Source organism: Micrasema longulum, unplaced genomic scaffold, assembly GCF_059751315.1.
Source record: "Micrasema longulum isolate JH-2025_06_02 unplaced genomic scaffold, ASM5975131v1 h1tg000173l, whole genome shotgun sequence".
Lineage (NCBI taxonomy): Eukaryota > Metazoa > Arthropoda > Insecta > Trichoptera > Brachycentridae > Micrasema > Micrasema longulum.
In genome coordinates, this window is record NW_028277378.1 from 257,545 (window position 1) to 282,909 (window position 25,365).

A 25,365-nucleotide genomic window follows, 5' to 3' on the forward strand; every position below is an offset into this window, starting at 1 on the left:
ATTAAATTCGGTGAATTTACAGTCGCAGTTCCTATAGCATGGAATGCTGTCCCAGCAGAAGTGCAAAACTGTGAGAGTGAAGTGATGTTTTTGCTAAATCATTTGAATAAACCCATAGCATGAGCTTACAAAATATTTTGTTTTACTAAAAAGTTTTACTTGAATTTTAAGTGAAATTAAAATCCTTGAGTCGTGCTATTTTCATAATGTAAAAAATATTATATTATGAAAAAAGCACTTTAGAAGTTATCAAAAATAATAATTGACAGAAAACTACCAAAGGATTAGCTCATTGGATGGAAAAGTTAGGACAATATTTGATTCATTAATTGAGGTAAACTAATAAGAATAGCGAATATTTTATTAGTTCTCCTCAATTTGTAAATGAATATTGCTTGACATATACTCATTGTTGATAGTCAGTATGAATTGTTAGGTAAGCAAAACAATTTTTTTCTCCTCACAGAATTAATTTGAGAGCTGGTAATAGATAAATTCAATAAAAAGTATCTTTAGGTACATTTTATTAATTAACATTTAAAAACATGTATTTAATGCTTAGTTTTTGATATCACATATTGGACAATATTTTATAGGTATTACAATTTTTTTAATGGTGTAAAGACATGTTGAACATAAATTGACAAACCATTTTTTTTTAATTACGAAACCCATCCACTTAAGGATGGTTTGTAAAAAACAAAACATTTAATATTAAAATACTTAAATTCTTATTTAGACCCTAGGTATAAATAATTAGACACTAAATATCACAAAAATTATTCCATAACTTTGAGTTTTTGTATCCTACTGGATACAAATTCCATTTCATGTGATGGTTGAGATGCATCGATGTTTTCGACCCTAACGTTTTCTAAGGATCGGGATTTCTTCAGCGACGGTTGCTTCGCACGTTCCAGAGTATTACTGATCTTAGGATCTAATACGGAGACATAAGAAGAGGAATCATCCATTCTTATATCTTGAGTGAGTGGAACTTCTAATGTTCCTTTTTGTTCAGTATTCAAGGCTTCAGAGTTCTCGCTTTTAGTTCTATTTCTCTCCGGAACTGAATAAGGAATCGTCCGGTTATTGGTGGCTCTTTTCATACGAAGGCCAATAGTTACATTTGAAACGTATCTTGTATTTATTTGTATGATACCTACATCAGGGTGGCTCGAAACATCCCGTCGAAAGTATGTATTTGGTTTGCTGCCAAAACTTTTTCTTCTCACCTCTTGCAGGTACTGATTTCTGGAGTCTGTGATTGTGCTGAGCATACCGAGTTCATGAAGAGCAGAATCTAAATTGTTTAATCCAGGCAAGGATGATTCCCCTGATTCCTGACAAATAAAATGTAAAAAACTGTCAGTACTTATATTAATAACAACTATGTAATATTACATCATTACAATGGAATTCCATCAAGAATTGTCATTAAATAATTTAAATCAAATAATATTACATTGTTTCTAGACGTCTGCATGTAACACTATATGCATATTTTGGATGAGATTTAAATCAAATAATATTACATTGTTTCTAGACGTCTGCATGTAACACTATATGCATATTTTGGATGAGATTTAAATCAAATAATATTACATTGTTTCTAGACGTCTGCATGTAACACTATATGCATATTTTGGATGAGATTTAAATCAAATAATATTACATTGTTTCTAGACGTCTGCATGTAACACTATATGCATATTTTGGATGAGATTTAAATCAAATAATATTACATTGTTTCTAGACGTCTGCATGTAACACTATATGCATATTTTGGATGAGATTTAAATCAAATAATATTACATTGTTTCTAGACGTCTGCATGTAACACTATATGCATATTTTGGATGAGATTTAAATCAAATAATATTACATTGTTTCTAGACGTCTGCATGTAACACTATATGCATATTTTGGATGAGATTTAAATCAAATAATATTACATTGTTTCTAGACGTCTGCATGTAACACTATATGCATATTTTGGATGAGATTTAAATCAAATAATATTACATTGTTTCTAGACATCTGCATGTAACACTATATGCATATTTTGGATGAGATTTAAAAAACAAAATACTAAATTAACATATTACAATAGAGATTAAGAACATTTAAGAGAAGGTAATATAAAAGTCCGGGCATCTACAGGACTTATGACCTGTCAATGGCTGGTTTAAGTGGCCACTTTACACACTGTGTAACATTCACCATTCTGCCTATATTTGAACATCTATATTCCTTCAATTCTTTCATCTGTCGATGTTTGTGAAGTTAAAGAGCTGAAACCTTTATTTATGCGGGTGAGATCCTTCTCTTAAATGTTCTTCATCTCTATTGTAATATGTTAATATAAACAGCTCCCCAGGGAGTTAAATCCAGTCCTTGTCTACAAAAATTTGGACAAACTCAAAATATTGTTGAAAATACTAAATGTTATTATTTCTTGCATTTAAGGGATACTTGAATATGACAATCATCAGTTAAATGCAAAATATCCAATGAACTATAATTTTCATTTTATCAAGAAACACTTGAGCTAGTCAGTGAGAATGTTTCATTTCTTATCAACTCAAACTTACAGTATGTTTTAAGACCCAAAATAATTCATATACAATATTCTAAAAACATCACAAAAGCCCCTAAGACTAGATTTATTCCAGATAATCTAAATTATTGTCAATTATTACTAGTTGGGAAAAAAAATATATTTAAATAACACTAACAAATAAATTATTTAAAATATCTCACCTCAGACGAGTTGTTACAGAACATTTTCAGTAATTTTTTTACACGTAAATAAAACTGAGTAAAACCTTGTCCAATAAACCTAGCATTTCTTATTAAACAATAATATAGTACCCATTGAGAATATTTCCCTACTTAAAAAATAAATTTACTAATACGCTTCTTTTATCAAAGTGTAGTGACGTTTACTTATTATCCACCAATAAAAATTAATATGTCTAATTTTCCTGAATACGTCAAGATGGGGAAGACAAGTCACGAACAAGTAGCGCGAATTCAGCAAAAAATCTCGAACGCTCGAAGCCCGAACACAACAGACGAACCACAGATACGCAAATACGTCAAATGTGACCAGAGACTATATTCTACACGACGACATGACCACAACACAGCATATAAACAAAGAATATAGAATGATAGAATTCATCGAATGGATAGAATAAATAAGAAACTGCAGAGAACCTAAAGTTATGTGCTGCAAAACGCGCCAAAAATGTTAATTACGATTATTTGTATTATTTTGTGGAACAACATACATGATAAACATTTATCAAAAGGGAATGTGTAAGTCTAGACATTTAGAGGGCATTTGATATCTCATTGACTAATTCAAATTTTCACTTTACACAACTCTCACTTTTCTTCTAAAACATTAAGGTTCTTTGTATTGAATATTTACTGATTTATTTATTCTTTATTAAGTTAGTCCATTATATCTTAAGAATGAATAAAAAAAAAATAGTTTAGGTTCCTTGTACAATAAGTTTTGAGACTCTGTTTTTATTACATATTATATTATTTTTGTATATTTATTATGTCTAGCCCCAAATATGAAATCAGGGTATTTACTGAAATTAATCAAAAGGATTTACATTAAATTTATTCAGAAAATTTTCCAATATTTTTTTTGCTATATCAATTAACAATATTTCGCTATTACATTTCATAACACACATCCAAATTTTGTTAACTCCATATTTTAAAATAAGCACATTTTTAAATGACTCAGTAATACGGTGTTCAAATTTTTTTTTTCGATTGTTTGATTGATTCTAATTGATTCCATTATAAAAATTTTGTACTGCAAAGTGTTTAAACATTCGTTCAAAAAGACAGCAAGATGATTTAACTTTATAAAACATAAAATAAAATATAATTATATGTACAGAATATTAAAGTACTAACACAATTGAATGTAATGCTTTTTGTATAAAAAAGGGATACTTTTTAAATATACCCTAGGCGTGTTGCATTTGCATGTATTTAAATAACATCATAATAATACTCATTGTAATATTTAAAAATAAAACAAAGGCTACTGTCCAAAATGGCAATTTTTAATAATACTAATCATTTTATGCCGATTATTCCTATAACTAGTTATTGAACATCGCAGATTATTCATAATTCAAAAGCTGCCCATCCCTACGGCAAGTCAAAAGAAAATTGTGTAATTTGCCGAATTTGCCCTTCATCTGACACTTCGTCTTTTGTCACCGGTCGGTTTGCCGCATTTTCTCGGGTGCTCGCAGCGTTCTAATCAGTATGTATATATATTCTTAGTAATTTGTTTTCAAATTCGTTTTTAGCTTTAAAATGTTTAATAAGAAACGGTAGCGACATTGGTTAATGCAATCTTTATGTAATCTAAGTTTCAAATCTGTACTTTTTAATCATTAGAAATAGATTTGCACAATATCAACTTCCTTCTATTTATACATATTTTTTTTCGTTTTTAATAAGATTTATTAGTTCATTTCATCTTCTGTAATATATCTTAAAAGTATTTTATAGTAATATTAACATAGTTATCTAAGATATTACGGAGTTAAGTATTTTGTTCGGCGTGACCTTTCTGTGACCTCGAAACTTATTTCACTGGGGTACGTGGAATATAACGATTGCCGGAATAGATTTTTCGGTTAGTTAATGTATTTTCTAAAGGCTTTACAAGAATTTATGAATTACAGTTGTGTGATATTCTAGTTGGATTCCGGTGTAATAATATGTCAAAGCTATAAGGCGCACCTTTTCCTAATATGGCGGTCAGAAGATGTACGTAGTTCTAATAAGATTTAACAAATGAAATTTCGGTATTATAAAACATAAAAATTGCGTTATATGTAGAATGTTCGTAATATTCAAACAAAACATGAATGTTTGGTTTCTGTATTTTACCGATTTGAGTATTATATTATAGATAAAAATCAAGTTTCAATGAAATTAAAGGTTTCCATTAGTAACACTCTGGAAATATTTAACGATAATTTTAGTCAAATTAGTGAAGGCATATTAAATTAAATTTTAAAGTCATAGTAAAATAAATATTTACTTTTTAAAAACTAATACAAACTTTCCGTTCACAAACCCCTATTTTAGTATTTAAAAAAATCTTATAACATCAGTTTTTATTAACTTTCTAGGGGTTAGAATTCATAATCCATCTACAAACATTTAGGCATATTCAAAATTTTACATACTGGGTATATTATCAGGGTTATTTGTAATAATAACCCTGAATTTTTCTTTGAGTAAAAATGAAATTAAATGCATAACAAATAATTCATTATTTCGGTAAATACTATTACATCAATGTTTTTTATATTCATGTATTTCAAGTATTTTCTTCTTATATATAAGACTAAAATATTTTTTGTTACCATTTTAATTAGCAAAATTATATTACAATGAATCTCATTCAAATCTTGTCCCAGTCAGAGCAGGTCATGTAGAGGACATTTCAACATGTTCTATTGAAAACTTTAGAAACAAAAGAAAAAATACACAATGCTGTATTTGTACACAAATTTTCCGAAAATGGGTTCGGTCAGGCTTAATTTTTACTATAAATTTTTTTCAAAAATAATTTTATGAATAAATAGACAAATAATACTGGGAGTAGTAAAATCAATAAAAATAATTCCAAATGTTTTTACTTGCATAGAATCATAGTTTACTTATATAGTAACATAATAACAGCGTGATATTTTCTTACAGGTTCATAAATCATGTCTAATATCGGAATCAATGGTTTCGGCCGTATTGGGCGCCTGGTGCTGAGGGCATCCCTGGAACGCGGAGGAACCGTTGTAGCCATCAACGATCCTTTCATCGGATTGGATTACATGGTGTACATGTTCAAGTATGACTCCACTCACGGTCGTTTCAAGGGCACCGTTGTTGCTCAGGATGGATGCCTGGTCGTCAACGGAAACAAGATTCAAGTCTTCTGCGAACGCGACCCCAAGGCCATCCCGTGGGGCAAGGCGGGAGCCAACTACGTAGTAGAGTCCACCGGAGTGTTCACCACCATCGACAAGGCCGGAGCTCACTTGGAGGGCGGAGCTAAGAAAGTCATCATCTCTGCCCCCAGCGCAGACGCCCCCATGTTCGTGTGCGGAGTTAACCTGGAAGCCTACGATCCATCCATGAAGATTGTGTCAAATGCTTCCTGCACTACCAACTGCCTTGCCCCACTGGCTAAGGTTATCCATGACAACTTCGAGATCGTAGAAGGTCTGATGACCACAGTCCATGCTACAACCGCAACACAGAAGACCGTCGACGGGCCTTCAGGAAAACTGTGGCGCGATGGGCGCGGTGCAGCCCAGAACATCATCCCAGCCTCGACCGGAGCGGCCAAGGCCGTCGGCAAGGTCATCCCCTCCCTTAATGGCAAGCTCACTGGTATGGCCTTCAGAGTCCCGGTAGCCAACGTTTCCGTGGTAGATCTTACCGTCCGCCTGGGCAAGCCCGCTTCCTACGATGTCATCAAGCAGAAGGTGAAGGAAGCTGCCGAAGGACCTTTGAAGGGCATCCTTGGCTACACAGAGGATGAGGTAGTCTCGTCCGACTTCATCGGAGATACCCATTCCTCAATCTTTGACGCCGCCGCTGGCATTCCCCTCAACGATAACTTTGTAAAACTCATCACCTGGTACGATAATGAGTACGGATACTCCAGCAGAGTGATTGATCTGATCAAGTACATGCAGTCCAAGGATTAATGCATTTATTTAGTATTATTGTCTCAGTCAACCCAGCACATCCTAAGTTCTGATAGGTGTTCTAGCGGAAGGTATTGTTGTTACTTTGATGGCGCTATTCATTGTATCTGTATGCTAATAATTTTAATTTTATCATAAGTCATTGTTGCCGATAAATTACCGATTAATAAACTTCATTAATCACATAATTTTTTTTTATTTATTTTATGCACTGTACCAAATAGATAAATAAAAAGGCAAAGCCTTTTATTCATTTACTTAATAATTTATTATCATGTATTAAATAACTTATTCGACAAAAGTATTTAACATTTTCTTGTGATTACCAGTCTGTACTCACGCTCACGTATCGTTCACCTGACTTGTAAAACTTTAAGTCCCAAACTTACTTTTGTTCAGGGGGAAGTAGAAACAGTTTCAACTTCAGTAGCGAATGGTAGTGAATTTTTTTTCAAATATATTTAAAACAAAAATGGAACACTGCACAAATTTTACAAACATATATTATTTGATATACCAATAGAAAACACCGAAATATCATTTTTGACGGTTTGTGAATTTACAAGTCAGGGTGATGATATTTGTAATAAAATCTAATGAATTTTTATGGATATAGTCACTTCACTAGCCCATAGTTACAAACAAAATAAAATATTTTTTCATTTAACGTATTTTTGTACTGAATTTGTAAAATAATTTTCAGAATAAATACACATTGATTATGTAATTCATGTGCATTCATTTTGTATTTGTCGACTAATGCATAATTTATAAAGATTACTAATAAATTTTAAAATATTACAAACAATACCATCAATTAAAAGTGGGTTAAAGGACATAAAAATATATAAAATATACTGAATTATTATTATTGAAAAGGATTTGACTCGGGGTGAGGACTCATGGAGTGTGATGTCAAAGTGGTACATTTGTATATAATATGAGTATGGACTAAGGAGGTAAAAGTAAAATTAATATATAAATATACATATATATTTTTTTAAAATATCTATTGAAGCACTAACAATTTGGTGTTTTCAATTCTGTAAGTATGAGAAGAAGGATATTTTAAATTTATGAATTATTTTATTGGATATTTTTTTTCTTATTAAAATACTAATTAAATAATCGACTTTAAAAATAAAATAAGAATAGTTTTAACTTATTTTTAAATAACTCAACTTTATTCAGCACGTCACCAGGGTCCACCTTAAAAAATGTATTGAAATTATTATTTTTTTAACCCAAAGATTCATATTTATATTTTTGTGTAGTGTTGAATTGACGTACTGATAAAGAAACTATGAGTATTCAATTGTGTATATCACTATTTTCTGTGAACTAACAAGTTTTCTGTTTAGAAATTAAATAGTAGTTGCATTTTTAATTTAAATAGAAAGACACAATGTTTCTGTGATCGCATCTTGTGCGCACCATATAAAACCGGCATAAGTTATCATCTTAATTTACCCAAGAGGCACACTGGTACATTGAATTATATTTATAATTCTTTCGTACAAGGAAATATCAGTCTCAGAAACGCGAAATGTAAAACAGTTATATTTCATGGATGTATTGTACATTCAAATGTAATTTTTTTTTTTTTTTTTACTAAAAAGCATTTTTTTTTCATATGAAAACTATCTAAAATGAGGGTTGTTAGGTTTGAAATAATGTTCCATTAAAAAATTTAAATTTCGTATTCAACGTGAAGATAGGAACATATAAATTAGGAATGTCACATTCAAGGTCAACAGAACTGCCATTGTCTGTGGTCTTCTGGGTTTGGTTCAATAATGGCCGCATCTGTCATATTTTATATTTTCGTTATCGCGTGATCGTTTCAAGCAATTTAACTGATTTTAATTGACATATTATTTTACCATGATGTCAATAAATAGATAGAAAATTAATGTATTCTAAATGTATTTTCGTACGTTGTATAGACTGTTATTTACTTTCGAGTAGGGTTTTTGGTTATAATGGAGGAATTAAATCTGACAGAAACGGAGCTTAGGTATTTTGGTGATTTGTTCCTATGTTGTGATGAAGAATCAAACGGTAAAGTTCCTGTCCTTAAGGCGACGGAATTATTTAGATCCTCGAATATACCAAACGACATTTTAAAACAAGTAAGATATTTTATTTTGGTCTTTTGTTGTATGTGACATATTGCTCTTATTATTTTATTGCTAAATTGTATTCTTTCACGCGTTTCTCTTTCAGATAACGGACCTTAGTTTCCCTCAAACAAGTTGCAATATAATCACCCATATTAATAGAAAACAGTTTTATTCGGCGTTGAAATTGATAGCTGCACATCAAGCCAACATGTCTCTAAGAGGTGACCTTTTAAATACCTTTGTGGATCTGCCTTTACCGAGGTTTACTTGGACTTTAAACTGCGAGGCGGATCCAGACTTGATACAGCTGTCCAATTCTCCCACGTCAGCAGTTCCCAAAGAGCAGCATATCCACAAGAGAAACAAATCATTCGGGTCCTACGAGCCCATGAGGTTATCTTCCAACTCCTCGGATGTGGATATACCTCAGGTCACCAACTCCCACGATCATCTGGAGGCCCCGAGCACGGACTCTGAAGTCGAGTCAGAAACCATATCCCAAAGATCGGATCACTCCCATACCGTGAGTCTCATTTTGCTACTATTTAAATCTTCTTGCTTTTATATTACAATACTTTAAATTTTATTTGACTACTTCATAGTGTGTGGTAAGCGTCCGACTCGCGTTCCGTTCCCAGGATGAATTATTAATTTTAAATGTGTTTTTTTTTACTTAATTACTTTGTAATTTGCCTATCTGCGCTGGCAACTAAAACGTAAGACTGATTACCTTACTTTCATGTAACGAATTCTTAAAATAAGCTGTTCATTGTCTGTATTAATCATTAAAGATTAAATAAAGCACTCATGTTTTTAGCATTCATATTATATTTACTAACTGAATCTCTGTTATTCTTATTTATGATCATGTGAAGACATCTGATTTACTAAGTATCCAAAATGTAATTCTTCCATTAATCATGTGTGTACAAGTAGGTAAACAAATGATTGTCATATTACGTTTATTTAAATCAGCCAAATTATGTCTGTGAATACTTAATAATACTGATTTGTTTGTAGATATTTATTTAGGTAGCTGATAAAGATTTTTAAATATTTTTTTATCTACATGAGAAAACGGTAACATAAAAATCTGTTTCTACCAGAGTTGGGGTGAAAAAACCAGATTCAGGGTTGCGGTTTTTAAATATTTAAAATCACTTTTTGTAATACTTCTTTGATTGATATGGACGGCCTTGTGTGGCAAAAAATTTGCATTAAAAGTATTTTTTCTGACTCCTTTTAAGTAAATACAGTAAGAAATTTTCATTACATTTAGTTAATTTAAAAAAAATATTTTACAATATTTTTCACATGCATTTTGATAAATTATCCACACTTTATAAAAAACTGGGCCGCGATTATGATGGGAAGCTTAATACGTCATACCTTCACAATGACGGTATACTTGAAGATAAATTCTCTCTAGCGATTACGAAGATACAGTACCAAACCCTTCCACCTTCATGTTTTGGGTAGGAACATTGATATGAAACTAGGGGAAGCGTACGTCACGGTACACATATCTACACTTTAAAGTGACTGAGTATCATTATGACATCATAGTTGAAAATAAATTCTCACGAGCGGCTACGAAGATACACTACCGATCCCCCCACAACGTTATCGAGACGTTAAAGGAGTCTGCTTTGTAATCGTTCGGTAGATAAATACAGACGATTGTTAAGCATGCCTTCTTGGTAATTGTCAAAATTCATTCACAGGTTTGTTTAATTCTCTGCTTTTCTCGATAATTTGCCTGACATTTAAAATCTGCTCACGCGTCCCCTTTCCCTTAACAAAACCTGTTTGCTCCTGTGGGATTTGCCAGTCAAGGAAGTATTTTAACCTCAAATGTAAAATATGCAGTACAATTTTACTTGCATGCGAGGTGAGTGCAATCATCCTATAGTTATCACATTTGGCCGTTGAACCCTTTTTGTGTAGTGGGATGAAAACGGATTCAGTCCAGTCTTTTGGCCATGTACCAGTTTTCCATATTAGATTACAAATTGTATGTATTGCCTGGTAACCTCGGTCTCCTAAATGTATAATAAATTCAGCTGGTATTCCATCTGATCCGACTGCTTTATTTAACTTACGATATTTAATGGCATTTTCCACTTCACTTTTCGAAATATTGGGCTCTAGTTCATTATCAGAGTTTATAGAAGATTTAAATATAATTGAGAACTATTTTAAATTTTAATTAAGTAAGGAATGCGGACTAAATTTTCGATCATATGATGTTGAGATGGCAAGTCGGTAGAACATGCTGTCTTGGTACTAGTTAAACAGGCATCATGAACCTTTTGCAAACACGCACAGTAAATTCACACCTGGCAAGACTGCCAGAGACAAAAACAAAAATGACAAAAATGAAAATGACAAAAATGAAAATGACAAATGCGCTGACAGTCGAGAGAAAAAATGGTGATTTTACGGAAACACGTGCGGTTTCACTTACGATGCTACGCATAATCAATCAGTTTAAAACTCCCATGAAATCCATTAGGAACCGACCGAAATTGTGAGTTAAATAGTTTTTATATAGTAAATCTAATCTAAATCTGGCACAATAACGTATTATCTTGTTTATTTTCTAATAAGGTTCCTTTTGGCCAACTCCCCACTATTGCCATAAACTTTCAATGCTATTTTTTGGACTGAAATAATATATCATCCTGGATGATAACTATAAAACAATAATCACCCTTATAGGGATAAGTTCTCTTATCCTATTTGAAATATATTCATCGGAACTTCCGTACATTTAATTATTAAAGGATGGACAGCCCGCATTAAAATCCACAAGTCATGTAAAATCTGCAAATATGTATATGAAATGGAATTTCCTACGTGAATCAATAGATTGCCTTACAATATTCTACACGAAGAAAGCCACATGTACAAATGAGAAGATGACAATTATAATCAAACCCCGTGGCAGTTTTCTTCTCGGATTCCTTTGATTCATATTTTTTAGGTTAATTAACATATAATTCTTGTCTCTTCAATTTTCATTTATAATATATTAGGTAATCTCAGAATTAATGTTGTTTTTTATAGTAAAACTCAAACTTGATTTTTTCTATTTTTTTAAACAAAGTAATTTCCAGTGTTATCTACGACTCTTTGCCATCTGTTTACTAGATCTAAAATTCCTCTCACATAAAAGGCTTTTGGCTTAGATTCGAAGAACTCCAAGAGAGTCGATTTTAGTTTGTCGATATTGTTGAATTTTTTGTTCCTTAATTGTGTTTCTAAAGAGTGAAATAAGTGATAGTCGCTTGGTGCCAAATCCGAAAAATAGGGTGAATGCAATAAAACATCCCAGCCAAGGTCCTGGATTTTTTCTGAGTAATATCTGCAACGTGCGGCCGGGCGTTATCATATTGAAGGATGACTTTCCTTCTAATCACAAGAGCAGGTCTAATTTCTTGCAATGTCGCATTTAATTTGTCCATCTATTCATAATAGAGGGCTGCGGTAACAGTTTGACCTTGTTTTAACACTTCATAATAAATTATACCTTTCGAATCCCACCACACACACAGTAATACTTTCAGAGGACGTAGTCCTGGTTTTGGTGTAAGAATTGGTGTTTGACCACAATTGAACCATTGTTTCTTTTATTTTATAAAGGACCCATTTTTCGTCTCTGGTGATAAGGTCATGAAGAAACTGGGTAGATTGTGGCTTTTTTTGTGGAATTTAGTGTATGCTGAGGCGTTGAGCTTTGTTGTGATTGGTTAGCGCATGAGGAACCCAGGTACCCCCTTTTTGTACCTTTGCCAGTTTTTCAAGATAGCCATGGGTGTTTGATCATAATGTGCCGTTCTTCTTTGATAATTCATCAATGGTCATCATCGGATTTGCTTCGATTTCCGCCTTTATTGCTGCTTCATCCACCATACTGGGCCGTACACTTCGAGGCTCATCCTTTAAATCGACATTGCCCGTTTGAATTTTTGAACTAATGTTGGCACTTTCTGTTGTTCAGTTTATCACCGTAAATTTCGCAAATGTATTTTGTTGTTTCTGTCGCAGTTTTTTTCGAATGAAACAAAAACAGCATATAGCTTCTCAAATATGTTTCCGAAGGACACATCTCTGCCATTGTCTGTAAATGAGGTAGAAGAGATTTTTTTTGTTTAAAAGAAACGCTAAAAATAACAACAAAAAAAAACAAAACACATATTTACTTGTCAACGGACCCAGAAATTCTAAGTCAAAGTTGCCTATTGAAAAAACTACATTAATTCCGGGATTACCTAATGTAATTATCGTCTCTTCAATTTTATTTTATAATGTATCGTTCATTTCTCTCATCAATTATGATAGTTTATTTATGTAATGTAATGATTAATAAATTCTCTCTAAATTGTATTTATTCAAATAAAAAATATAAGTATACAATATTCCTACTAAATACAATATTCCTACTAAATACAATATTTAATTTAATTTTATATAAATTTAGTACATACATTTACTTCAACGTTTCCTATTGTGTTTGAATCAGAAAAATAAACTCTGTGAACACCATTCTAGTGTTAGTAATTTCAACTTCCACACTGTTCTCCCGGTTGAATCTGTGAGAGATCCTATGAAGGGATATACCCCTTTGTTTTTATGGAATTACATTCTTGATGATTGAGTTGGCCGGCGGTAGAATTTTGAGGGAGAGGCGTGGGAGACTCAACAAGTCACCCTTGATTTTTCAAATTTAACTCGAATCTGAGCATTCATAAAATGACTTATCGTGGATTCTCACGCTCCCAGATCAATGCATCACAATACTGAGGTAGATAGAGATAGTACAGAAGTTAAGTATACCATCTCGGTATGTAGCGATGAAGATAGCCTTTATAATCGCGGCCCTGGTCCATGTAAAATTAAAAAAAATATTACAAAAATTTGTGTACTCGGCTAATTTTAAATTATTAATTCGCTAATGTTTTTTTGTAAATTTTATCTAGAAAATGTGTTTATGGTGAATTAATTATTGCATATTTTTTTCATTTCTAATATATTTTTTAATTGAAATATTCATAATCTGTTTATTTTCTTAACTAATATTTTATCATGATGTTATTCACAGTCATTTTTTTTCAAATGTAATGTTAACAGATATACATAAAGCAAAAATAGCCAAATTTCACAAATGATATCACTCAAATGTTAATATTTCTGTTATCACTTCTAACAAACAAACTGATAATGTGCCATAGTATTCTATAGTATATATAAATTAGAGTATTCTGGCAGTTGCTGGTAACAAAACAGGCTATTTATAGCCTGCGGCAGCTTCAGATTCGTTGTGTCTTATTTTATATAATTATCAAATATTACGTAGTAAAGTATTTAAAAGTCCAACTACAGGCTTTCTCATAATTACTACATTCAAAAATGTCAAACACGATTATAAGTAAGAACTTAGTATCTATCAACTAACCACAAATAAAGATGTATCACAGGACAAATTGTTCATATTTATTTGGGTACAAATAATCAGTTACATTAATTTAACTACAAACGACTTATACTAATTTTATACATAAATATGTCAATACATCATTATCATATTACAAGTGTCGAGAGAAAAAGTTACCTATGAAAAAAGTATAAAAAAAAAATCAGAAAATTATAATTATTTCTTTTGAATCAAAATTATAAATACACTGACTATGATTTCCTAAGTGCAAGAATAAAGGTTTTCTTCGAAATTTATAAACATCAATTTTTTTTAATCGTCTTGTAACAATCATTTCTCAGATTATTAAAAAAAAAAAACAAACAAACCATCACTCCATTTCCCCGTAAGGGTAGGCCAAGAGGATAGAATGCCATATTACTCTGTCTTTGCATACAGATCTAGCTTCCTCTACATTCATCTTCTACCCTCCAATGAAAAAAAAACATTAATGCTCGTAACTTTTTTTCTACTTAATAAATTGACAATATTAAGAGTTATAAATATGCTCGTGGCAAAAATCTACATTTCGCTGACCGTAAATCGGTCCAGTAGTTATTCAGTCCATCGAGGACACACATACGAACATTGGTTTTTTATATAAATATAGATATTAATAAACATATTCAAAATATAACCGGACGTGTTTAGATCTTAATTTTATTTTAAATGGATGCGTTGAATATACAGATATTGTATATATTTGATTTATTTAGGAACATCAACAGATTACCAGTAATACATTCACAGACATAGATATACTAAAAAAAACATTATTAGGATACATAAGAAAAAGAAGCACAGAAATATAAATAATATTGAAAATAAAAAGCCCACAAAAATGAAGAAATGAAAAATATGCTCAATAAAAATTGTCTGATGCAATAATTATGAAACCTTTTTCTAAGCCATCTACAAGTCAGCTGATAGTCTTTAGCTGTATTTATTTTATGAATGAAAATATTTGATTCTTCTTTTGAATTGTGTTTATTTGATTTCTTAATTTTTTTTCCATTAAGTCAAGAAAATGATATCAGCCAAGTGGCCGCCGTCAGAATTGATGACCATGCGGGCCTGATTTATGCCATTTTCCATCAATCTTTCCAGAACTTCTGGCGATAGGTTCTCGTATTCTTGATGGATGTTCTCTTTAAGAGCTTCAAGAATCTAAGCCTTGTTAACATAGACTTGTGAATTCACAAAACCCCACAAAAAGAATCCATCCTGTTGGAACCACATGTTCTCCAATCCCAATTCGTCCAATTGAGGATGGAGAAAGCCATTGAGCATGACTCTGTAGCGATCGCCGTCCACAGTAGTCTTAAGCCCGCGGCGTTTTCGAAAAAGATAGGCCCGACGCCCCCAGCGTAAACACCACATCATGCAGTATCTTTGAGCTGATGTAATGGCTCTTTGTGGGTATATGCGGATTTTCAGTGCCCCAGAAGCGATAATTCTGCTTATTCACATATCTGCAGCCATGGAAATGGGCCTCGTCGCTCATAATGACTTTTTACCAAAATTCTTTGTAAAGATTGCCGATTTTTTAATTTTTTTTTTTATTGGAGTTGCTTTATTATTTATCTTGCTTATAAAATTCAAGGTTTATATTTCAGATTAGTGGATTTATCTGTAATCAAATTTCTCTAAATTTATCTAAACTGTTAGGATCAGGAAGGATATACTAATGTGGGCCAATCAGGAACTTCTCAGCATTTGCTCATGTGAAGAGGAAATCACTTAAAACGCTTCAGGAGAAGCCGGCCTATTGCCAGTAGTCAACAGGCCTTCCGTTCCAGTAGAGAAGTGTTCGGAATTTTGTTCCCTACTTTGATTTATTTTACCAATTGCCTGCACTATATTGACTATGTACGATACTACCTCTCGTGTGAGTTCTTTATTACCTATCACCGATGGTATGTTGCATAGATCTTCACCCAGGCTTCTGCATCGCACCTCCAGCTGTTGTCTTTGAAAGCTGAAAAGGGGGCAATGCATCAACAGGTGAGGGACATCTCGAGAAGTATTGGAATTTGGCTTTAGAGCCCCATGTTGTGATAATCTTCAGCGCATTGGTTGTCATCCTCTCAAGTTCTGTCGTATTGTCTGCCACAGCTGTCAAGAGAAGGTCGTCCGCGAATGCATTTAGTTTGACTCCCGCACCTAAGTCTTTCTGGAGTACATCATCTAAGATGTAATTCTAGAAGCTCGGTCCGCAGGAGGATCCCTGAACGCATCCTTTGGACGTTACCTTTTCGACAGTGGCATCTAAGTGTGACAATATGACTTTTCTTTGCTGATGATAACTCTTCACCTGCAAGAACTAGTTCCGAGGGCACTTCTTACTGCTCAGTCGGCGCATTAAAAATGGCCACCAAGCATTATTGAAGGCTCCTTTTATATATCGAGCGAGATCGCTACAATCATTTTTTTGTCTTGCAGTGCAGTCCTGATTACCTTGACTGATGCGTTAAGAGCGTCCTCTGTTGATTTCTGGGTTGTAAATCCGTATTACTTCTGACTCAACTTACCTTTGCGATGAAAATTCCAATTGATCCGATTAATAATCAACTTCTCGAGTACTTTACCTAAAACCTGAGATGAGTCCGATTGGCCTGTAGGACTTGATGTCTTAAAGGTCACCCCTTTCTGGTTTGGGAATGACAATGACCCTCGCTATTTTCCATTGAGCCGGAAAGTGGCTCTCTCTGAAGCATGCGTTATACATACCCAGTACAAGCGACCTATCCATGTTGAAGAAGTGAAGGCAGATATCCGCTGTGAAATGGTCTTCGCCGGTGACCTTTTCTTTATTAATATTTGATATTATATCCTCAATCTCCTCCACCGTAAATATCGGATTGTTTTCTGTGTATGGTATGATTTCTGCCATCCTCCTAATTTCAATTTGCTCACGAGTCTCTCGCTGTGTATTATCATCTGGAAAAAACCTCTCCAATAGACGGCTAGCGCTTTTCTCAGCCGAAGCTAAGTATTCGCTGCCATCTTTTAGTGTTGCTTATGGAGTGGTCTTTTTCCAATTAACCAGCACTCTGTGAATTGCAGACCAGGTGGTTTCTCTATTCTGAGATCCGCAGTAATTTTTCCAGGATTCTGTCTTCGCTTTCTCAATGATGTTTTTGTAGGCTCGTTTAGCCTTGAGATATTCAGGAAGTGTCTTAGTCTCTCTACGAAGAGTACCGGAGTTCTGAAGCCTGTGCTTACATTTCCTAGCTTCTTTCTTGAGTTTATCGAGCTCAGCGTTCCACCATGGACATGGTTGTCTTTTGAAGGGTTTCCTGATTGGTATACTTGCTTTCCACGATTCGTCTAAAAAGTCCATCAACAAAAAGATTTTCTTCTCCAAATTCAACGAGTTGCTTACTTCAGAGAAGGAAATCTGTGGTAATTTACGCTCCCCTTCTTTTCGTTGAACTTCTTTTGAAAATTTCTCCTAGTTGGCCTTTTTTTTTATTAAAGATGGCTGTTTTGTTTTCCGTAGGGTTCCATATTCTGGCAGAAATTTCAAAGTAAATGGGATTATGTTAGACTCCACTCTCCATCTGTCGACGGTATCTAACAGACTTTGAAGAGCAGAATGTCATGTCAATGACGCTCTTCATGTGGCGTTGACTACAATAGGTCTCAAAAGTAGGCCGATTACCTTCATTTAAGGTATGCAGATCGAATTCTGATAAGAAATCAGCAACTTTAAAGACCGCCGATTGATGCCCAATTACGTGACACGTCGTTTGGTCGATACTCCGGGGCTCTCTGCAACATCTGCCACAGCTGCGATATTCTCAGCAGAATGGCTGCTTCAGGGCCGGCCAGACATGGCAGCATCTTGTGTTGTGCCATACTCTTCTAAGCGAGCGGCTAAACGCCATAGTGTTTGCCCAGTTGTTGTCGGACGACCGGGAAATCTGCGCCTAAATTCTCGCCGCGCCAACACCACCGACGAATTATACTGCAAAAAAATCAAAACAATTTTTTTGCATTCTTGAGGAGTATAGGAGTATATCATTTTTAATGAATACCCTATTATGATCAACATTTCTATGTGCTCTGGAAGTATTTTATTATTAAAAATGTCCTATTTAAGTTTTCAGTAATAATAATAATAATAATCGCTTAAGAATTTAATATCTATGATAATAATATCTCTGCCCTGAATGCATAATACCATAGAGCCATATATTTGAAAAACATTTTTTGATTTTTAGATGCGAGCAAACAATGGATCTCCGTGGAGCACAGGCAGCGAAAGCCCCACCCCAACCAACTCTGTGGCTGAACGTGCGGCTAGGGGGGCCCAGGTGGGTGTTCCTCCCCAGCCTCACCACTGGCCTCACATGGGAGAGGAACACACACAGTTACTAGGTAAACACTTGGATACTTATCAGCAAACAGCGCCAATTTTTTTTGCAAAATCACCTCTGTAGGATAATCTGCTTACCATCAGCTAATGATGGAACAATTACCATTAACATTGTGAATTTATAATGATTTTTCAATAGTTTTAACAACTGCTTAATGTACTTGCTAATTTCAATGAATGCAAATGTCTTTCACGAACGCCAAAAGCACACTCCTTTTACACCACATAAAAAGACTTTCTGCTTCTGGTAATGCACCATGTAAGAGATCCCAATTCTGATACTGGTTCTTTCAAAAACACCCAAATTTAAATGAAACAAAATAAAATGTGTAACAATTATAACTGTCTCTTTCATATGCATTGTAAGTAGATATTCGTCTTTCTCCATTTTCGTCAGTAGCGTGCATAGACCTGCTCAATAAATTTTAACTAATTTTTTAAAGATGAAGATAGTTCAATGTTATTGTGTCCAAAACAGAATATACATAAATACAATGGCAGGTTTAAGTAAATAGCTTGCGCTGTTCTTATTTTACATTTATGTTAATGCTTCAAACATTTGTCATATTTTATTTTTCTGGTTTTTCAACAAAGGTTCCTTGTTTCATGTTCCGATTAGTTAGGAATTTCCTTTGTTTAGTCAGGACTCATTAAAATAACTACACTGTTAGTTGGTTTAAAAAAAATAAAATTCTTAGTGATAAGTTTGCCATTGGTAATAGTGTCCATTTGTATAAAAATATTACCTGGTAATTTTGTTATTAGTCAAAGCCAATTTTTAAAAACCACTCCCAGGTACCGAGGAAGAGTCATCAGACCGGCATTCTTCCGAAGAAGAGGGAGCTGATGGGGAAGTCGGTGGTCTGGGGGCAGGAACTGGTACCTCAGTGTGGAGGGTGGCTCCCGATCAACGCCGACACTATGCTCTCCAGTTCCAACAGTTACAGCCAGACTCTAGAGGACTTCTGCCAGGAACCGTTGCTCGGTATGTACAAGCAAATTAAATAAAGAATTGACTTATGAGTTTAACCATGCAATAGATTATGATGAATTCTTACTATTGTAATTTATATTGTTACATATAGAGCATTGTGTCATATAAGGGGCCTTACTTATTTAATTTCTTTATACCAAGGAATAACTATACCCGGTATAAGAAAAAGGTTACTTATAAACATATTGTGCATGATCTTGAATAACTATACTATGCTTATTCTATCATTTATTTTTTGACCATATCACATTTTTGCGCACAACAAGCTGCGTGCACATGTGCAGTTTTAAATACTAATACTTTATTCGTATTAGCCAAAAAAAAATCTCAAGCGTAACTAATAAAATCCAAGTCGATAAAATCAATAAAAGTATTTATTTATTGATGTATTATTAAATTATTTTGGTGTTTTACACTCAGAATTTTTCTAAAAGAACAAACGAAATTAGCAATATTTTCTGGGCATCACAAGACTTTTGAAAGGGAATATTCAATGTAAATAATTTAAAATGTAAATAAATAAAGACAAAAATTCTTAGATACCACCCACAAATTGACATGGGTCATAAGTTTATACATGTATATCAATGCATAGTAACAATAAATTACATACTGAAATATGCCACTGATAAATGTTTAGACCATTGGATGAATATATTTTCATAGTTAAATTTATTTCAACAGAGAGGGAAAACATTTTTGAGAAGGGAATATAGAAGTCTAGGCATTTACAGAGCTTATGACCTGTCATTGGCTGGTTTAAGTGGCCACTTTACACACTGTGTAACATTCACCATTCTGCCCATGTTTGAACTTCCACATTTCCTTAACTCTTCCATCTGTTGACTTGTGTGTAAAGTGGCCACTTGCCAATGACAGGTCATAAGCCCTGTAAATGCCTAGACTTCCATATCCCCTTCTCAAAAAGGTTTTCCCTCTCGGTTGAAATAAATTTAAATATGAATAACTCCCTAGGGAGGAAATCCAGCCAGTCTGCAAGCATTTGGACATACTAAAACATTGTTGAATATATTTTCATTTTATCAATTTAAATATTTTTCATTTCATTTCATTTTTTTTTTGGCACCACAACAGGCCAAGAGGCCCAATTACAGTGGTGAAACATTACATTACAGAACAACCAGGCTTGAGAAAAATCACATTTTAATTTTTGTGTTCTCACCGGGAATCGAACCCGGAACCTTCCGTGCGTGAGTCAAGCGTCTTGACCACTATACCACGGAGGCCGCCTGTTTAATATATATATATATATACACATCTTTTATGTATAAATACTGCAAAAGATAACAAGGATCATCATCAAAACAGCGAAGTAAAAATTATCTGCAACAAACAAACCATCACGCCGTAGGCAGAAAGGATAGAACGCCATATCACTCGATCTTGGCATACAGATTATACAGCACTCGCTTCCTCTACATTCATACATCTTCTCATGCATGCACGCCGATTATTCCTACTTTTGACATGTCCATCTTCAACTATTTGATGGACTTGATCGTGCCATGTCTTTCTCGGTCTTCCTCATTTTCTGCATCCATCAACATTTGCATCGTAGATCTTTTTAGCCGTTCTTTCGCTGTCCATTCGCTCTATATGTCCAAACCAACGCAGCACCCCTTTCTTGATTTTGTCGATAACGCATGTCTCAGCCTTACACACTTCACGGATCTTGACATTGTGCACCTATCATGCATTTTACCACACATTCGCCTAAGGAATCGCATTTCGACAGCATTTAACCTACTTTCATCATCATTTTTCCAATTCCATACTTCGCTCTCATACATTAGAGTTGGCACTAGAACTCCGTTGTGAACTGCTAGTTTAGCCTCCTGCGATAAACATTTGTTTTCCAAAGTAGATTTCAGTGCATCGTTCACCCTGTTTCCGGCACTCACCCTCCTTTCAATATCTTTCTCGGTCTTTCCAGCCCTAGTAAACATACTTCCCAGATACACAAATTCTTCTACCTGATTCAGAATCTCTGTTCACACTGATCTCATATTAAGTTATATTTTCATCCCTTTCAAAAACCATCACTTTTGATTTATCAACATTCATAAGCAAATCGCTTTTCTCTGGATGTAATTTATTTATTTATTTTATTTATTTATATATACGCCCAATGGGCATTTAAAAAAATATATTTTTTATATAAATTTGATGATCATTTAACACTCATAAGCCATATTTTCCTTTAAAATATCTGGAAAGATGCCATGTTTTCTAAATAGTTTATCTTCGAGATAAATACAATCTATTTTTATACTGAAAAATGTGACCGGTCACAGACTTATTCCAGCGCTATACCACGTTAGACCCAGATATAAGCGTGGAAAAAGTTTTTGTTCGCTATCCCAGCTCTATACCGAGTATAACATGGCGGCCTCCGTGGTGTAGTGGTCAAGACGCTTGACTCACGCACGGAAGGTTCCGGGTTCGATTCCCGGTGAGAACACCCAAATTAAAATGTGATTTTTCTCAAGCCTGGGTGCTCTGTGATGTAATTCACCACTGTAATTAGGCCTCCTGGCCTGTTGTGGTGCAAAAAAAATGTAAATGTAAAAACATTATGCGAGGTTTATAAGTAAGAATTTTTACTATACCATCCTTATTCTACCACTATGCCTAGGCATAATTTTGTATCAGGTTTATAAGGAAGGCCCATGATGTCCTGGGATTAAATTTGTATCTGGGTAACTAACTCTAAATATGCATTTCATTATAGGATCAAAAAAGGATTGCAGATAAAGCTCAATAATTTATTTACATTTTTTTATTTCCAGGCACTTTTTCGAAAAGTCTCGGCTACCTGTTATAGACCTCCGGAAAATTTGGTTACTATCTGATGTGACGAAAGATGGAGCCCTTTGTATCGAAGAATTCACCACAGCTATGCATTTGGTCATATTAAGACGCAATGAAATCCCCGTTCCGGATATATTACCGCAGTGTCTGGTCCCTAGAGTAAGGAAATTATCTACTCGCTCTAGTCCTGGACAAGTTGTCACTTCTAATCTCGTAGATCTGGGTTCCGATACTCATATTAACTTAGTCGGAGAATTCAACTCTAAGATGCCTACCATACCTGCTCCTATTGGGAAAGCTTCTATAAATGAAGTTGAATGTTTCGAAAATAAAATTGGAAAGCCTACAAACGCTGAAGATAGTTCTCCATCTTTAAGCCCACCTGTCGTTGGAGAGGTGCCTCACAGGAGCAAACCCGAACCTCTCTCAGGGAACAAAGAATGGACAAAGTTTATAGACTCGCCTACCTCTAGTATAGCTAGCCCTGGACCTAAACCTGTTAATTTTGATTTTCATAAAGCTTCTGTCGAAAGAGACCCTAAAATATTTCACCCTGTGCCGCTAAGAGTTACCCCCGAGGCTGCTTCTCTTCCTGTTCAACCATCTGATTCTGGTGGAACTTCACCTAGAAAAATGGATGACCTCGTTTTAAATTATCAGGATTCACACGACATATCCAGTCCGAAGAAACTAGGCGCTCAACTTTCCGTTGATGTAATCGGTCTTCCTTCGTCTCAAACTGTTGCAGAAATCAAACCTATTCAAAGACCGCAAGCTAAAAAGCCTGGTCTTAAAAATATTGGAGCTATTCCTCCGCCTCCAACGAAAGATACGACTAATGTGGTAGAAGAAAACTCAGGACCGATGTCTCTGCAGTATGCACCCAAGAAAGAGCCTCCCCCTCCACCGCCCCCGCGTCCCCTGCGTACTCACACACGTTCCAGTAGTTTGGATCTCAATAAACTTAAGAGTTCTCACGCCGTCACTGGTATACCTCCCCAGGTACCTCCGCGAATATCTCCCTCGATAACTAGTCCTCAAAGTAAAAAACTGATAAACCAACGCAGCGAAGGAGATGTATTAGGCCTTCTCGGTGACCCGGCATTTGATCCTTGCGACGCTTTTGGACAGAATCCTCCGAGTCAGTCTGGTAATCATCATCCCGAAGACACTTCCACTGAAACTTTTGCAAATTTTGCTCAGTTTCAATATGTCTTGCCACCACCTGTTGCCGAGAGTTCGGCTATAAACTTACCGAGAAGCCGCGCTAGTTTTGAAGATAACGACTCCGCTCCTAGAAAACACGGAGCTTTTGAAATCTATAGAAAGCCAACTCCGCGCAGTAGTGAGAGTCCCGATGCTCTGGCGGAACCGTCATCGGGGGGTGGAGATCCCCTGAAGAAATTACAGAAACAAAATGCCCTTCTTTGCCGTCTCTGCCAGGAGCTCAGCCTAGAACTCGCCGATGTGCAGAGAGAAAGGGAAACACTTCGCTTGAGACTAGAGTCCACCAGTTCTGGCGTATGATCACTTATATCACTATCATATTTACCTACTTGTCTCATTTAGATTTAGTTTGTTCACTGTATTATACTATCATTTTTGTATATTTTTTAAAGCTTTGATTTCATAAATGTGATCTAAGTCGTTTGCATTATGGACTGAAAATGGGAATATGTTAAATTGTATGAAAATTTGGAAATCATCCCACCTATAAAGGATTGTAAATTATGTTCTTCATTATATGTATGCTCTTCAAATTTATATACTTGTAATAAAGAATGTAGAAAGCGAACCATGATGGCTCCACTAATATCACTCAGGTATTGTGTTGCATACGCCATACCACTTCATCCAATCCCCTCCCCCCCCACCCCGTCTATTCTCTAATCTAATAAAGGGTAGTTTTACATAGAGGGTTCATAAGGAATGTTGTGACAGAGAATATAAAATAAAATCAATAAAAATCATTTTTAAAATCATATTATTTGTAGCTGAGAGTGAAAATGGCATGTGTTCACTCATTGTAACCAACTGTTTGTTTTCTTTTTGACAAGATCTGTTTTTAATAATCCCTATAAATAATTATAATAATTGATTTAATAATATATGTATATTATTAACACGCTCATTTGAATAGCTTTCTAAACTAGGTTTGTTAAAGTTTTTCTCATTATTAATTATGTATTTTGTTAATGTTATGTTATTGTTGAAGGCAACATTAGGATTTGTTTTATTGGAAAAATAAATGTGTAAATTACATTTTAGGTTTTATTCAAATGCTCTTTTACTAAAAGTCAGTTACACATATGTTTTTTTTTTAAATAGATTACTTTGTTGTGTAGTTATAAAAATGTATATATTTTAATACATATTATGCAATTGGAAATTATTGTAATCAGTTTATATGTATTTTGGAAACTTACTGTATGTTATTTGGTCTAAATTGTTTTTATTATTATCAAACTCCATATAAAAAAATATGTACAAACTTGAATTGTTTCATATAGTTGGCACACCACCTTTTTGTTTTAATTTCGTTCAACTATTGGCAACAAATATTCAAAAGTATGTAAACAACCTGTCTTAGTTATAATTATTATTTAGCTTGATGGTGGCAAAGTATCCTCATATTGTCTGTAATGCCACATTTATGTTTGAAACATATCGTATGGTTGCAAAATTATGTGTAATTTAAAGGTATGGTGTCTATTTATTATAAATTAATTGTATCATTTCAAAATCTTTGATCACCATTTTTTAAATGTGAGAAATGACACTCGGATAATCAC

The 25,365-nt window shown here is 34.1% G+C and overlaps 3 protein-coding genes across 3 annotated transcripts; 2 read left to right on the top strand and 1 right to left on the bottom strand.

Moving 5' to 3' along the window:
• Positions 1-509: 509 nt before the first annotated feature.
• LOC148283975 (uncharacterized) lies at positions 510-3,259 on the bottom strand. Its single transcript, XM_088242874.1, has 2 exons — positions 2,764-3,259; positions 510-1,343 (listed from the first exon to the last, which is right to left on the bottom strand). The coding sequence occupies exons 1-2, from the start codon at positions 2,785-2,787 to the stop codon at positions 780-782; spliced, it is 588 nt and encodes a 195-aa protein (XP_088099000.1). The 5' UTR covers positions 2,788-3,259; the 3' UTR covers positions 510-779.
• Positions 3,260-4,237: 978 nt separating this feature from the next.
• Positions 4,238-6,952, top strand: LOC148283976 (glyceraldehyde-3-phosphate dehydrogenase). The gene is made up of 2 exons (XM_088242882.1): positions 4,238-4,303; positions 5,758-6,952. The coding sequence occupies exon 2, from the start codon at positions 5,769-5,771 to the stop codon at positions 6,765-6,767; it is 999 nt and encodes a 332-aa protein (XP_088099008.1). The 5' UTR covers positions 4,238-4,303; positions 5,758-5,768; the 3' UTR covers positions 6,768-6,952.
• A 1,588-nt stretch (positions 6,953-8,540) lies between these two features.
• Positions 8,541-24,540, top strand: Reps (RALBP1 associated Eps domain containing). The gene is made up of 5 exons (XM_088242875.1): positions 8,541-8,899; positions 8,994-9,413; positions 18,593-18,749; positions 19,543-19,732; positions 22,552-24,540. Exons 1-5 carry the CDS (start codon positions 8,750-8,752, stop codon positions 24,098-24,100), a joined length of 2,466 nt encoding a protein of 821 aa, XP_088099001.1. The 5' UTR covers positions 8,541-8,749; the 3' UTR covers positions 24,101-24,540.
• The last annotated feature ends 825 nt before the right edge of the window (positions 24,541-25,365 follow it).